This window comes from Myzus persicae, unplaced genomic scaffold (genome assembly GCF_001856785.1).
Source record: "Myzus persicae strain clone G006 unplaced genomic scaffold, MPER_G0061.0, whole genome shotgun sequence".
Lineage (NCBI taxonomy): Eukaryota > Metazoa > Arthropoda > Insecta > Hemiptera > Aphididae > Myzus > Myzus persicae.
The window spans coordinates 394,878-411,206 of NW_019100802.1; the positions used below are offsets into that span (position 1 = coordinate 394,878).

The 16,329-nt window shown below is 31.9% G+C and overlaps 1 protein-coding gene across 1 annotated transcript; it reads right to left on the reverse strand.

Annotated features, from left to right (window-relative positions):
- Positions 1 to 643: 643 nt before the first annotated feature.
- On the reverse strand, positions 644 to 12,845 carry LOC111043126 (facilitated trehalose transporter Tret1-like). The gene is made up of 4 exons (XM_022327976.1): positions 12,172 to 12,845; positions 6,356 to 6,491; positions 3,410 to 3,595; positions 644 to 2,625 (listed from the first exon to the last, which is right to left on the reverse strand). The coding sequence occupies exons 1-4, from the start codon at positions 12,226 to 12,228 to the stop codon at positions 1,514 to 1,516; spliced, it is 1,491 nt and encodes a 496-aa protein (XP_022183668.1). The 5' UTR covers positions 12,229 to 12,845; the 3' UTR covers positions 644 to 1,513.
- Positions 12,846 to 16,329: the final 3,484 nt, after the last annotated feature.

Sequence of the window (16,329 nt, forward strand, 5' to 3'; positions counted from 1 at the left end):
TTATTTTTTAACCCTATTACTTACATTCTTCAATTGTAGTCGTACCATTGTAATGTGAATAAATTCATAAATGGAAAGTGTTGTACGGAACTATATTCTCTTAGAAATTCTATATATTTTTTATTTTTATTTTTAAAACACAGCGGTTGCTGGTACAAGATATTATTTATTTTATTTATTTAATAATATTACCTTTGTAGATCTCAAAATAGTTTTTTCTAATAATGTATGTATTTGTATGTACACCTATTCAAACAAGGTCAGATCGTATGCATATTTGTGATAATAAGTTAACGACCGGATAAAAAAAGTAATGTTTCCACATTTAGCATTTATACTGTATTTTTATCAATATATAACACAGATAATAAATAATTTTATAAAAAAATTTACATAATACAACATTAATTTACTTTACATAATTTGCCTAACAATAAAATAATATCACAAGTTTGTTTTATTTACAATTTAGGCAATATTATAATAGAATAAATAAATTGATAAATACTTAACTACCTATACAGGTATAAAATAACAAAAAATGTTATTTGTTTCAATCACATATCGCTGTCATGCATGATGACTTATATATAGTAGCCATAATTTAGGTATATTATAGGTAACACAATAATATAATATATATTATTTATATTACTAATTTTCATTAAGTCCATTAACGCCACATAAAATATAAAAATATATAGATAATAGGAGAAATTACACTCGATGTCTAATTATACGTCATCTTACAATATTTTGATGTCGATGAACAAAAAATAAATAATAAAATAGGTGTTTCAATATCTTTGTGTGTGTGTGTGTGTGTGTGTGTGTGTGTGTTGTGTGTTTTTGTGCTCCTGTGTGTGTGATTAGTTAATTGACAAGACGTGGTCTATACAATTTTCATTTTATCGGTTTGAATCGTGACTTTGGGTAGTGCGTAGCTAGTTAGTGGTTACCCAGTGTGAATTAGATACCACTGATACCAACTAAAGTACAAAAAATAGGATCAACATTGTTATGTTTTACGCTCACTGTGCGGACGAATTTCTTTTCCGATAAAAACACGAGAAAACACGACATTCCGAAAGAAATCAAAAAAAAATCGAAATGGGCTCTAAGTCATAGCCCATAGGTAGTGTGTGTTTACACTGCACAATACGTCGCGCATCACACATAGTAAGTTACCTGTCCTGCAGTGCCCCTCCCACTGTGTAATATTTTGTTACAGAAACATTTAAGGGAAGTTTCAAATCAACGCACGTAGCATTGCATTTGCTGTGGTTTTTGCGTTGCATCAACATATTCAGTCCATACAGCCGACGTGAAATTATTGAAATCGAAATCGTAGGTATAATTTTTTTTTGACACGCCGGTGCCGTTGTGTGTGGGTAACGCCTAACGCTGTGTCCTACGTGAACGCGGCTAGTGAGGCTGAATTCTATACTGACCATGCTGTTCCAAACGAGGCGAAATACAGGCTGTCCTGTTTTTCACAGTAGTGTCGCAGTAGTTATTTGCGGCACACGTCCACTAGCGAACTGATGGTGTACACCGCGGTAGAATCGTTGGGCTTGAACTTTTTTTCCAGGTATTCAGTGCCTTTGGTCGCATCATGTTCTCCGCTGCTGAACAGTTTCTCGATCTGGAGCAGCGTCTTGCCCCGTGTTTCCGGCAGGAACGCGGCCACGAAACAAGCGGCGACTGCGGCGGCGGCCGCGAACAGCCACATGATCTGATCGGTGGCCAGCGCCGTCATCAAGCCTGGTGACATTTTCACCGTGACGAATATGAAGAAGTAGCCAAGCGACGGGACCAGGCCGCCCATTATGCCGCGGACTTTGAGCGGGAACAGCTCGCCGATCATCATCCACGGCAGCGGCACCATGCCCAGCATGCTGACGCTGACGTTGAACAGGATGCACGCCAGCGGCACCCACCCGTACGGCCTGGCGTCGACCAACAGCGGACTGTACGCTGACTCGTAGGCGCCGCACACGGCCATCGACACGGCCATCAGGACGGCCGACGCCATGGCCATCGTTCGGCGGTTCACGTGCTGAATGCACACGGACCCGGTGACGCTCATGACCAGCCGGAGCACCGCGACCGCGATCGACGCCACGTTGCTGTCCACCGTTGAGCCGGCCACTTGGAAAAAGTTGACCGCGTAGTACAGTATTATGTATATGCCACTGGCCTCTTGCAGCACGAAGAAGCACACCAGTATCAAGAACGGTTTCCAGACAGCAGGCGCCGCGAAGTCTCGGATCGTTGGCGCTGTGGACCCATTGCCGTCGCCCAGGTTGTTCAGGATCTCAGCCAGTTCCTTGTCGGCCAGCGAGGGTTTCCTGCGCAGCCACATCAACGACTTCCCGGCGTCCGCCACTCGGCCTTTGGATGCGAGCCACGATGGTGACTCGGGCGTCAGATTCACCGACAGGAAGCTCAGGAACGACGTCAGGGCGCAGAGGATGCTGACCACCTGCCACGGCATGATCGAACCCAAGGAGTAGACGATAAGAACGCCGATCGACACAAAAATCGGCCCGAACGACGATAGAACCCCTCGGTGTTGAGCCAAACTCACTTCGGCTACGTAAACGTAACAAGCTGACGACATACCTAGATGTAGATGATTAAAGACAAAACGAAAAACAATTAAATCCACTTATTACTATAAAAACCTATTGACGTGTTGTATGTTAATAGCCCACATTTGTACCTACATTAGAGTTTAGACCGTAATATTGTGATCAGTAAATCATTGTTCATAGGTACTTAAAGTTGATTCAAAAAGAAACTTTTAATAGGACGTCAGTATGTCACACATTCACACCCACATAATTATATTAATTATGTTGTTCTGTCTTTCAAACGTAGGTATACCTACCTACATATTATAACGAATTCGCGTCCAGCAGAACGAATTTTCACTGGTTGGTTTTAATATAAGATAGAATTAACCAATTCCCAAACTTAACAGTAAGAACCATTATCCATGTTCATTTTTCGTTGGTTTTTACGATATTTCAGTGTTTAAGCAAGCTATGAGTACATATTATGTAAAATATTTCAATTTAAAAATTCTCATAAGACAATTAAAAACAAAAAAATAACGCAAAAAACTGACGCTTAAACACAGATAATGTTCTTACCTTTACATTTAATAATATTTTGATCCTCTTTAGTATAAAGCCAACAACACAAAGATGTCCTGTTGTATGATGCGTTTTCAAGACGGAGTCAATTACACTTCATGCGGGTGTGACATCCTCTTAAAAGTTGTTGCATGACATCCTCTTAAGCAACAATAGCAAAAACTATTTTTCACGGTTTTTTAAACAACAATAAAATACCAACTATCGTTTGAAAGAATATGTACAAACGTTAAGATAATTTTGCTTACCGATAGCGACTCCTGATATAAAGCGACCCAAACATAAAAACGTTATGTCGGTAGACAATCCAATTATTGTCCAACCAATTAAGAATGGTATAGACGTCAATTGTACTGTTGTTTTTCTTCCTAAGGTCTGCATGAAAACTCCTGACATCAACGCTCCTAGAGGGTTCGATATAACTCCCAAACTTGCTGTAAAAACAATAAGATAAAATATAGAAAAAAAATACTTAACATTGGTATATTTTGAAACATATCTGCGGTATAATTAGAACATTTTTCAGATTGTACAGTCGTGGTAGGGAAAAATATTATTATGAGGTATATTTTATAATATGTTAATACATTGTTACGTAACTAAATGATGAAATTTTATTTATCCATATTCTATACTATTGCCTATTATATATTTTTATCATTTCTAGATTAAACTTATTATTCAGTCACTGTACATATTCTTGAGTAGTGAATAGAAGTCAAAAACTCAAAAATTTTAAAATGTGCAGTCCCTGTAAAATTATAGCGATATGATTTGTAAATAATATTATTGTAATTTGTAATTATAATTTATTTATAACGTAATTTTTCAGACAAAGGACTGTAGTGCGTGTTTCTAATTTCTTTAGTCGAACCGTTTTTAGACTCATATTTAAGACGTAATACATAAAGTTGTGCATTTGGGTTGAAAGATCGCATTCAATTAACCATAGGTACCTACAGCGACGGGCCAACTACTCGGGCATATCAATCATGTGTCATTATTAAGCCAATAATTGCGCGTGCTAATGCGGACAGGAACTTTCATATTTTTTTCTTTGCCGTTTTGCAAATTATATTTATTGCGCGCGATTGTTATCGAACGTTTATACCGGACAACCTTGACCGCAACCTGGAGACACCTCGAACCCGGGATAGATAATGACATTGCTCTTAATGATTGAAATTATGGTCTGCGGGCTCTGCGGCTAGAGCGAAAGTAAATCACATATGGAACGCGTACATATATGATTGGTACATATAATCTGTTTCAGAATAATAGATAGCACAAACAAGCAAATCGTTTCCTTATTGGCATAGGTGTATATACCGTGTAATATATAATATTATACTGCCGTAGAAATCGACGAAATCACGAATACGAAGTTTGGAAAAATGTTATACAGGCAAAGGTAATAATATATTATATTATGGTAAACTGCGTGTACCTACTTTTGTTAAATAGATGTATCTATATGCGCTCATCAAGTATAAATCAGAAAAAAAACGACAAATCGATTTGCTGAAAACAATTATGTATTATTGAGCGTATGTAGATACCTATATTAACATTGATCGACCGGTATTTTCAATTTAATATATTATGGCGTTCAGTAAATCATTATTGGACATTTTTGTAACCGGTTGTTTTTTATTTCTGTTCAAGACGCGTCTTTCATTAACACTTCGAGTTACAGCTGTATTGACGAAGCCTATTGTGGTCGTTGTTATCCAAGTACGTTTGGCTTGACCCGCGATAATAAGTACCTATATAGTGTGACACACGGCTCATTACGCTTGCGGTTTATCATGTTGATTAACACGAGGTACCTACCTATGTACAGGGTGTCCTCCGACAGTAAATTGTAGATATTATTAATTAGAACTATTGATATTTCTAACACTATTGTTGTATATTTGTACTGCAAAAAGATGCATCAAATGGGACCACGTTTTTTAAGATTTTAAGTATTTTTCGGATTTTTGGTGGAAACAGAAATAAAATATTAAAAAATAAATAAAACGTAAGTGTCCTTATTACTAAAAATTTGCAGACGCAAATCGATCGATGTAGACGCGTTCAATTATTAATTGTCATCAAGTACTCATCTACATAATGTATGGTAGTATGTTCATATACGGGCAGCAAGCATTCGGATAGAGAGACATCCCCTAGTTGCTATATATTATAATACATTTAAGTCAATCTTTTTTTTTTTTTTAACAAAATTTTATTTATTACGCTATCTGTTACAATATTGAACAATAAGCTTAATTGATAATAACATAAACAAAAAATAGACAGAAGAGACTGAATGAAGAGACCTCCCATCGGAGGTACTTCAGCATGAATATTAATTTAAATTTAAGGTATTAGTTCTAGCATAATATTAATATTAATAATAGTGATAGTGCAGTGAATACATATACATACTACATAATAGTTATAAGTAACAAAAGATCATAAGTTGTATTGATACATTTTTTTTTTTTTTTTTTTTTTTTTTTTAAATTATAAAAGTAGGTCACGACACCATTGCCTTTTTAATCTTTTGTGGGGATTTCCTGGAATAGTTGCAGATGATAGTTGGACAATAAGGGGATTGGAATGATGTGTTAGCTTGTTGTTGAATCGTTTATAGTGGAGCTTGGCTAGTTCAGTGACGGTTGGTAAATTGAAGTCAGAATGAAGGGTATCATTTGAAACATAGAAGGGAGCTTTGGAGATGACGCGAAGGACTTTGGATTGAAACCTTTGTATACGGTTTGTATTTGATACTTTGGCTGAGCCCCAAAGTTGTAAACCGTAGGACCAGATGGGCCTGAGTAGTAGTTTATACAGCAGTAATTTAGTAGGTAGTTTGATATTTTTAGAAGTTAGGAGTGGCCGGAGAAGACGAAAACGATCGTTCAACGTTCGAGTTTTATTTTTAATGTGAGCTGACCAGGTAAGTCGACGGTCAATGTTGACTCCAAGGTAGCGTACACATTGGGCAGAAGTCAATCTTAATATTGTTAAATCATGTATTGTCTGCCATTGCAATCATTATTCCCTTGTATTATAATTTAAAATCATATTTAGTCCGTAAAAATAAAGAATTGATAAATAACACATTCGAGTTCGGGTACAGTGTAACAGCAGTTAAGCGCTAGATGCAGCTAGTGCAGCTATTATATTCGGTGTTTTCGCCTCACCTATCCAAGACGCTTCCACGTTGTTCACTAAAATGGAACTATTGGAGTCGAGGAGTTGCGGAAGGAGTACTGCCGAGAACCCCTGACACATGCCCACGGAAATTGAATTGACATGGGCAGCCACGGCTGACATGACCTGCAAAACGAAAGCGCATATATTATTATAACAAAATAATACATTATATATACATCAGGTGCAACATTATATTACATATCACACAATTTTTTTTCTATTGCTGCACTAATCTAGTTATAATGGATGAGACGACTTAATTTCAATTAAATTGCCCGGCACTCATAGGTGTACACGAACATACGACGTATGAACTCTGTCCGCATGGGGTTCATTGAAGGACGCTTTGACACAATGTTAAATTAAAAAAAAAAAAGAACCTATAAGTATTTCCTTTTCGGACGCCTTGAACCTTGGCAATTTATGAGTCAATCGCTACCAAGACATTTTTGACATAGGTAGGTACATTACAAGCTACAATAACACTATGATTGATTGAGTCATAGGCCACACGTGAGTACCTACTATATCAATGTGTGGTGTTTGGCAGCGCAGAGCTTATTATAATAAAATCATGCGCATAAATATCAAGTCCACTTAGCGCCGGTGACATTTATTAGCTTTTCATCGACATGGGTGTACGCCCGTGATTAACTCAGTCAAATCATGTGATTATACATATTTTGCACCCTGTAAAATCGTATGGCGGCCACGTTGCCAGTTGACATACTGCAGGTCTTACCAGAAAAGTGGAATGGTAAAAACTGTGTGGTTTGCACCCATTTTTCATGCCGAGTAGAGTGATATAATGGTATCCGACATAACAATAATATTTTTTAATTAACATAGTAATATTTCATTGTTTTGTAAGATTTAATTGTTGTTAGTTAATTGTGTAACTGTACATAATATAATAAAACATTGCAAGACTAAACTCACTAACGATAAACGAATCTGTTGAAATGCGTAGCTTATGAATTATGATACGTTCCTGTGTAGTATAGTTTTGTAACATGTCAGTAAAATAATAACGTCCGTTCCATCGAAAAACATACCTGCAAATTTCTAGAAGAAAAAGATGGCAGAATGTGTACGTTTTGTTCCAAGTTGTGAGCAATATTATTTATGAGAGTCGGAGGTTGAAAAGTGAGGACAAAAAATGGGTCACGGACTTGTCAACGCAAAACTCATCGTTGTCGTGATTGTGTGTACTGACTTGCAGTGTGATGCAGTCCTACGTGAAATTCGGATTATATAACATATTTTTAACTCGTGCTTAGAAAAATTACGACGAAGGTTCTTATTATTGTCGATCGGCGCTCGCGGTATACCTATATACCCATTTGCCACTACATATATTATATAGTTTTATAGACCCGTCGAGAGATTTTCCTCACGTCTTATAGTAATAACTTATGAAATTCAGGACATAATTCGACGTCTAAGATATCCGCACATCATATCCGGTAAAATATTTCTAATAATAATCAGTTTACTTTGTAAGAGCATTGCACAAGGCCACGATATCATAATAATATTAAGTACGCTCGACTAACCTAACCTCTATATATGAACACTTATCTCGAAATTTTCCTCTACCCCCTGTTATGACCATAATAATTTAATCACACGACGTCTATTTGTGTTAGCAAACAAATTGGTACTCAGTATAAAATCGAAAATTTGTTATGAAAATTGAAAATAAACCAATCATGTGATGTGAGTTATTGCGATGGTGATATTGCACAGTATTGTAGTTGTATAACCTTTGTTTTTTTAATCACGTTTCTTTGACATTTGTCGTACTTATCGATGTATTTTTAGAGCATCGAGCGAATAATATTCTCATATGTACAGTGCAAAGTCTATAACATACGAGAGAGTTTAAAAAAACCTAAAGGATATATATATATTATAAAATAGGTACGTAATTATATACAATATGAACATTCATATATACTACACATATTTTATAAAACGTATAATACAACGTTAAACATGATAAAATAGTATAGTAATGTATTAATGTATAATATTTTGTTTTTTATGTTTTTAATATATTATTATGTTTGTTTGACCGGTTCCCTTGCAACTACTTGTGTGTGATGACTGATGAGTGATAAGGTCAATGTCGTTACTTTATTATACTATTTCCGTTTAACTAAAATAATATTAAGTTCTGTAATTTTAGGTTTATACTTATTGTTTAGTCTATTAAAAAGTACAAGTTAGAAAATGTGTCAAAATCTCAACACATACTATATACCTTTAATCGAGTTTAATAATCAAATTATTAAAATGTGTCGTCACTTTAAACTTATATCTATTATACTATTATATCGTTACATCAACCTAGACATTTCTTTACGCGTAGTCGTGTAGAATATACATACATAAATATAGATACGTATATTGGAGGATTTCAGTTGATGAACAAGTAATTGCCGACCATAATGAGTAGAAAATTACATATTTAATATATATTTGATACATAAGAATATTATCATAAATTATTGCAACAGTGTTTTTTATTTTAATTTAACGATTTTGCTTCGGAAGTTATTATATTGTATTTATGTATTTTTTTAATCTCATTAGCTCTATTGTAATTTTAAATTAGGTTATGCAATAAGTTAGGATTTCTGAAATTTTTCAAACATCATAATATATCGTACCTGCTCCCACTCTATCGATGTTATAGATAATTGGTTCATACAAAATATGTCATCATTAGGTCATTTAGATCATAATAAATACTATAGTTATGTACCTTTATTATTGTCTTAATACATTATTTACACAGTCTGATAACTAAAATATTAAATTAATACAAAAATAGATATGTTTAAATAAGTTATTCATAGAATATTAAAAATGATAAGTACTGATTTATCACTAAATTGTTCTATTGTATTAAATATAAGATATAGATTTATAATAACAATAATAATAATAATAATTGTATAAGTCATATTTGTTTGAAAACTGATGTCAAATGGTTATGGAATCTGTTACATCTGCTTATCTGTATAGCGAGTATGTGTACTTACCATTATAATATACATCAAATATTACCTACATTATTATGTATCTCATTGTGTAAATTAATTTTTCATTGCTTATACTTAACAACGTTTGTTTTTTTTAAACTTTAGGTTGGTAATGATGTACATAAATGTTGGTATATGACGTAACATTTTTGTTTTTCTAAAACTATGAAAGTGTTAACCTTATACCAAAATTGGATATTAAAGGTTCATTTTTCTATTAATAGTAAGTAACTATTATTAAAACGTAATCAATATTTATATCTAGGCATTTAAAATCATTGATTCGTAATATTAACGATAGTACGATTTGTTCATTGTATTTATTTTATAATTTTGTATTATTTCAACTTTTAAGTGACTTTTAAGTAGAGCAGGTATCTCATAGATAAATGAGTTGGTCATTTTAAATATTAACCCAATACTTTGATATTTAATTCATAAGTATGTATAAAATCATATACATAAACACTAATATGATTCATTTTATGTATTTCAAATTACTTTCATGTATAATTTGTTCTCACATAGGTTATATATACCACTAAAAATTGTTGCTTCATAGATACATTTTACATAAGAACAATTATGAAATATAAAAGTATTTTTGAACATTAATTTAATTTAATTAATTTTCATATTCCTTCAGTTAGTTATCCTAAGATATAACAGTATAAGTTACGACACACAATACTTCATTTGTAATCATGCCTAAAAACATAAAAAAATATACAAGAGCATTGATATTATGGAATATAGTTATAAATTAATTGTTTAAACACAACTAGCTGTTAGAAAAATACCAATATATTAACCACTGGCCTCTTGTTTTTAAAAAACTTAGAGAACTTAGTAATAATTTAGAAACGAATATTTATTTTTCCAACAAATAATTATTTGATGTATATTTCTTGATAAAACTACATTACCTATATGCTGTAACTTGTAACGTATGAATGTATGATATTCATATAAAAAGGTAATTGAAAAAAATTGTAATGTCTTTTATTTCTTATTTAAAATAATAGTTAACAAATAAATTGATAATTAATCATGATACAATATGTATAGCTGTCTACTGTTTTAATTACCATATTTTCTATTATATTATAGAAAAACAGTGTTAACACTATAATCGTTTTTTAAAATCGTTTTCTTAAAAAAAAAATAACTACGATTTTTTCTTCTTATTGTCTGTTTTATATATCTGAATAATAAATTCTAAGAATATCTACATCTTATTTAAAATCCTAAATGAGCATACGTTTACCTACCTATAAATGTTAATACATAGGTACCGAATGAAATATGGATGTTTGTTTTCCATTTTTACAATACTCGTATATATTATTTGCCTCGACGATTTATATAATTACTCAAGATAGTTTAATGTAATAGGACCTATAATATAAATTTACTTTTCATCAATCGTTAAAATTAACTTCCCAAAGTAAACCCGTAATAGTTATAATAATAATTACTGGTGTAATATGTATTATGATGGATTAGGTACACTAACGACATATTTGAGGAGCTCAGTTTTATTTTTCAACCCACTAATTCGATTAATAAATTAGTTCAAAAATTGTGATTTAAATATTTAAATAATTCCTGTAAACGCGGTTGTCGAATTGTAAATTATATGTTGTATTAAGATTTAAGACACTTGAAATGGATAGAATATATCAAAAACAGGATTTTGTCAAATACTATTTTGAAAATTGTATGTGCTATATTGTTTAAGGTTATAATACGTCATATTATAACATGTACTATTATTAGTATTATTATACAACGAAACTCCAATTATACAATATATATAACATAACTGTACTGCAGTAGGTAATAACTAATAACTACATAATATATACGTATTATAGTAGGTAATAACCAGCAAAACAACAAAATATACATCCGTTATAGGTACACATTATTAATTGTAGTTTGTAGGTGGATGACACAATTATTGGACTACCTAATTTAATTTATTTAAATTTTAAGTACCTATAGGTACCTACCTAATTTATGTCGATTGTTAAGAATCGAAAATTGTTTTGGAAATTAAACTTCTCGACCATACAGTTAAATTATTCTTTTGACAAGTGTAGTTCAAATACAGTTAACATTATTGTAGTACTGTGGTAAAACTTCAGGCACAAAGCGTTAAAAATATATACACGACTATAAATAAAATTATATATATAAGCCATGTATATACAAATGTATGTTGATTATTAAGAGTGACAAATGTTGCCAAAACAGTAGGTCAGGAATAATATCGTAGAGAGTACCTATCCATAAGAGCTTAAAACGTAAGAAAAAGCATAGTCGACCGCTCATAATATATATCTATAGATTGACGAATGATCATAGTAAAACCCGAAGGAGGGTTATGCGACGATTTAGCAGCTTTGTTAAATAAAAAGATAAAATATAGATTCTACAGGTGTGTGTATACCTACAAGTGGCGTGCTCAAAATGATTATATAGATGGTATTATGTTCTAAAATTCTTTTCATATATGCCTATTATACATATACCTACTATTTATAGTAGCATATATAAAGTATACATATTATACGTTTTGTATACCAATAATATTTTTGGTCGTTGTATTATAATAAATAAAACAATGTAAACCAATTTCGGATGTGAAATATATAACTATGTGCGCCCTAACACGAATGCTTCTCTTCCCAATTCACCCGCCGGGCACGGTACCCTACTGATAGTTACGAAAACGTAGGCGTACTCACAGTTCGGCCACATCCCCATTGCCAGGTGTTCCATAACGTCTTGAAGGAATTTTTCATGACCCTTCAAGTCCTGCGGGGTGCCCACCTGTGGAGGATACCTTGGCACCACCAGGTCTCATCGGCGACGGCTGAGGCTGCGGTTATATATTATACGGTGGATGCGTATTATGATAGAAGCACTGTTAAAAAACGGTTATCGCGACGAGGCAGGCGGAAAAAACGAACTGTATTTTTAGGAAAATTCTAAGGGAAAAAAGCACATGAAGATATTATATTATTACACGCGATTCGAAAACTGGTCGTGTTCGGAAACTGTATGAATAAAAATATGGAAATAAAAAAAAAAAATTCCTGACCGGATATTATATAGAGACGACTGCGGTGATTTTCTCCGGTTACTTTGGAGTTATTCCGGCGCCGGAAGATCGACACGCGCACAATAGTTGTTTTAGTGATTATGTTGTCTTAATAATAGTATAATGTAATATTTTATCACTTTTAAACGCACTCCGGCGACGATTAATGTCGTCGTTTTTTTCTATTATTATTATTATATATTAAAAAATGATTGTTGTAATGTCTCTACAGGCCGATGAGATGCCGACTGTGCCGCGGAGTCGGCGAATGTCGCGTGCCCGAACCGCCGCCGTCGATACGCGCGCGACTCCTACTATTTTTACGTAACGCGGACGGCGGCGTGAAATTTTTGCATCGCGCGAATTAACGCCGCCCGTCGCGGATCGTGCCCGCTCTAGCGCTAGTCCTACGCGCGAACAGTATGCTAACAGGTCCACGATGACATCATCATCATCGCAAGACGCATTGTCGTAATTGCACGCGTGCAACAGGCGTTTGTGACCGGGACTACTGAGGTACTTCAGGCAAAACTGTAGTTTAGGCTTGGCCATCACCCGCCGCTGTCAGAGTGGAGTTGTGATTTCGATTATTATAATAATATATAGTATACGAGAAACTGCCACATGTTGATCGTCAAAGGAGACACATTGGTACCTATACCTACCCCGTAAAACATTTGTCCCGCTCATCAGAGGTTGCAATTCTTATAAATTCAAGACGGGATTTAGCATTTTTACAAATGTCTACATCGAGTAAATTTACTTGATGTAGACATTTGTACATGCAGTCGATGAGTTCTCATAAATCACTACTTGATTGATACAAATGTTCAAAATGTTGTGTTGCGTATTTTTGCACATTTTTGACGTTAGGTTAATAGGCATATTTTTAATCGAAATGCATTTTCTTGTACATATTATGGGTATTAAATTGTTTGTCAATTGCAAAAAAAATGTAAAAATATGTTACATTTATTTTAAACTTTGATTTTTCTATTGTATTGAAATTTTATTATTCAGTATTATCTTAAATTATTAAAAGCTATAAATTAATTTTGAATAAATCCAATGTTAAACCAAATCTTGAGTATACTATCAATGCAAACTTTTTAATAATTGATTATTATTATTAATAATGAATATTGAAAGTATTAAAAAGCTTGAAACATCAAATTCAGTACAGCATTAAAAATAGAAGAAACCGTTGAACATTTTATAAATATTTTTCCTAAAAAAATAGTGACAATGTCATTAGAAGAAATATTGGACTAAAATTGTTGAAAGAAATTTCTAAAAATACTTCAAGTTGTAGTAGTTTGGACGATATTCCAATGCAAAATTATTGATCAGAAATATTGATCAATTTTAAGTATGGACCAGTAACAAGTGTTGAGATGTAAAGTGCAGTTTCTTCATACTGCAAGTATATCCTAAAAAATCAGCGATTTAATTTCACAGAAGTTAATATGGAACAAATTGTAATAACTTATAGTTTTTCAATTTAATATTAACATTCGTTGTATAAGTTTATAAGTTTACATATTTTATATTTATTTTTTGTTTGCTTTATACCTATAACTTTTGTGTTTTTTTTCTTAATGTTTAAAATTTAGAATAGATATAATTTTTAATAATTAAATATCAAACGAGTAATTACATTTTATACTGCATTTTATTTCATATTTCTTCTTGGATATTTTTACTTTTATAATTGTAAATTGTATAACTATTAGGGCATGAAAATCCAGTCTATACTTATAAATTATAATTAACCAACTGCTCATTTGAAACTCGGTTCGTATTCATTTAAATTCTCAGGAAAGTGTTCTGCTTCTGGGAATATTAAGAAGAAAATATAGTCACGCTGTTATTCAACAAAGTAAAAAACCTAATAAAAATTATAATTTTTTTTTAAAATGGTGTTTTGTAATTTCTTTAAAGTTCAAATACTCTTGAAAGAATTACCCATCGTATTATAATATTAGTATTGCACTGTTGTATAATAATTAATTACAATATAGCTAAAAATATAAAATTCCCACGATGTACCTAATGATTATTGAAGAATTTCAAAAAGTTGTTGGTTATGAGTTTTTGATCATTTAAAAAAATTACCTCACATACATATTTGAGCGTTTGAGGTACTTATAGCATTTTATTCTGTTATATTATTATACATAGCAGGTATGTGGGTATGTGTTACCTATTGATAATCTCCCAGTTATAGTTACTAACTGTTTGTACCTAACATTTTTTTTTGAAGCTCATACGAGCTATACTTATACTTAATTATTGTACATTTTCTATCTGTATAGAGTGCAGTTTTTTTAATTAGTTTAAAATAAAATGTATATTTTGTTTATAACATTTTGAAAATCTAAATTATATTTACTTACAATTGAAAAACTATAATATTATATACTAGGATTAGAAATTGACAATTTGATTAGATTGATTAATACGATTCAGTTTTGTTAAAAATCAATTTATTTTACTGGATAAAACTAATAATTGTAACTAATAATATTATTTTAACAAGTTTTAGTAATAATTTCATGAATAATAAGTAATAGGCACTATGGGTATTTATTTTTATCACTTATCGCACCCGTGTTCTGTGTAGTTTGTTTATAACGTATTTGTTCTCGAGTGACGTAGTCGATAAAAAAACATGACGTGCAGCGTCGTTCGGACTCACAAAATTATGTTATAATTATGTTATACTGTTTAATTACTTTTTTTTCAATATAAAATATTTCAAATGGTTTTTTGTATCGTAATTTCAGCTATAATGAAACTAAATGCAAAACATATACGTATCTATGACCTGTGCATTGTATACTATGCCAGTATGACTTCACACAACACAGATTTGAGATAAAATCTTTTTTTGTTGTCTTATAACTTTAAGCTTTACATATTAATATACAAGACACAACTAATAATAATAAACAGCAATCTGAAATGGGAAATTCAAATTTAAAAAAATAATAGTATGGTGCTTATTAATTCCATGCTTCCATCATGATTGGAATTATTGAACCCATTTCTACCTTGACTTTATCTGTGGAGTAGGACGTTTACTCTCGTAAATTATTATCAAGTGGGTATTGCTCTATCTTTTCCAAAATAAACAATTTTTTTAGTTTCAAAATTGACTTTTTTTAAAGTAAGATATTTAACATAAGGATAAAAAAGAAATTTAAATTTAAGAAATAAAAAAGATATGATATACATTTCATGTTGATGTTTACAAAAAATAGCATTTTTATGACGAAATATTTAGCCACTTTTTAGTGGTTTTATCATATTAATCATTTAATTTTTATATTTTACTTATATATTATTTGTTTTTAACTTCATTTAATATTTTTATTATTATAATACTATTTTATATTACAGAGATGATTCATCCATATTGAAATATGTTCTTTTATCGAAGTATTTGAATCGTATTTTATTTCATTGCACATTAAAACAAATCAAAATAATTCCATACTCTTGGACTAGTAGTCCAATCATTTATAAAAAAAAAATTCATACTCAAATCAATTTTTGAAAATGGGTATATAAGCCGCCTTTCAAAGTGAACTGTGAGTGGGAAATGTATAGGTATACCTACATATATTTATCTATGCATGCATTCTTCCATCATTTACCTATACGATTACAGACTTCCTCAAGTTACAATAATTTTTACATTTTAGTTTATGAATTATTATGCCATTTGGCCAAACCAAAAATACCGCTCCATCATTCACACTACTTGGTAATTGCAAATGTATTAAAATCGTTAACTTTA

What these genes read in the sequence shown, in the direction of transcription:
- LOC111043126 (XM_022327976.1), bottom strand. Translation starts at nt 12,228, where the DNA reads ATGAAAAATTCCTTCAAGACGTTATGGAACACCTGGCAATGGGGATGT. An exon ending in AATGGGGATGTGGCCGAACT is followed by an intron (nt 6,492 to 12,171) that starts GTGAGTACGCCT and finishes TTCGTTTTGCAG; the next exon opens with GTCATGTCAGCCGTGGCTGC. An exon ending in TATATCAGGAGTCGCTATCG is followed by an intron (nt 2,626 to 3,409) that starts GTAAGCAAAATT and finishes ATCTACATCTAG; the next exon opens with GTATGTCGTCAGCTTGTTAC.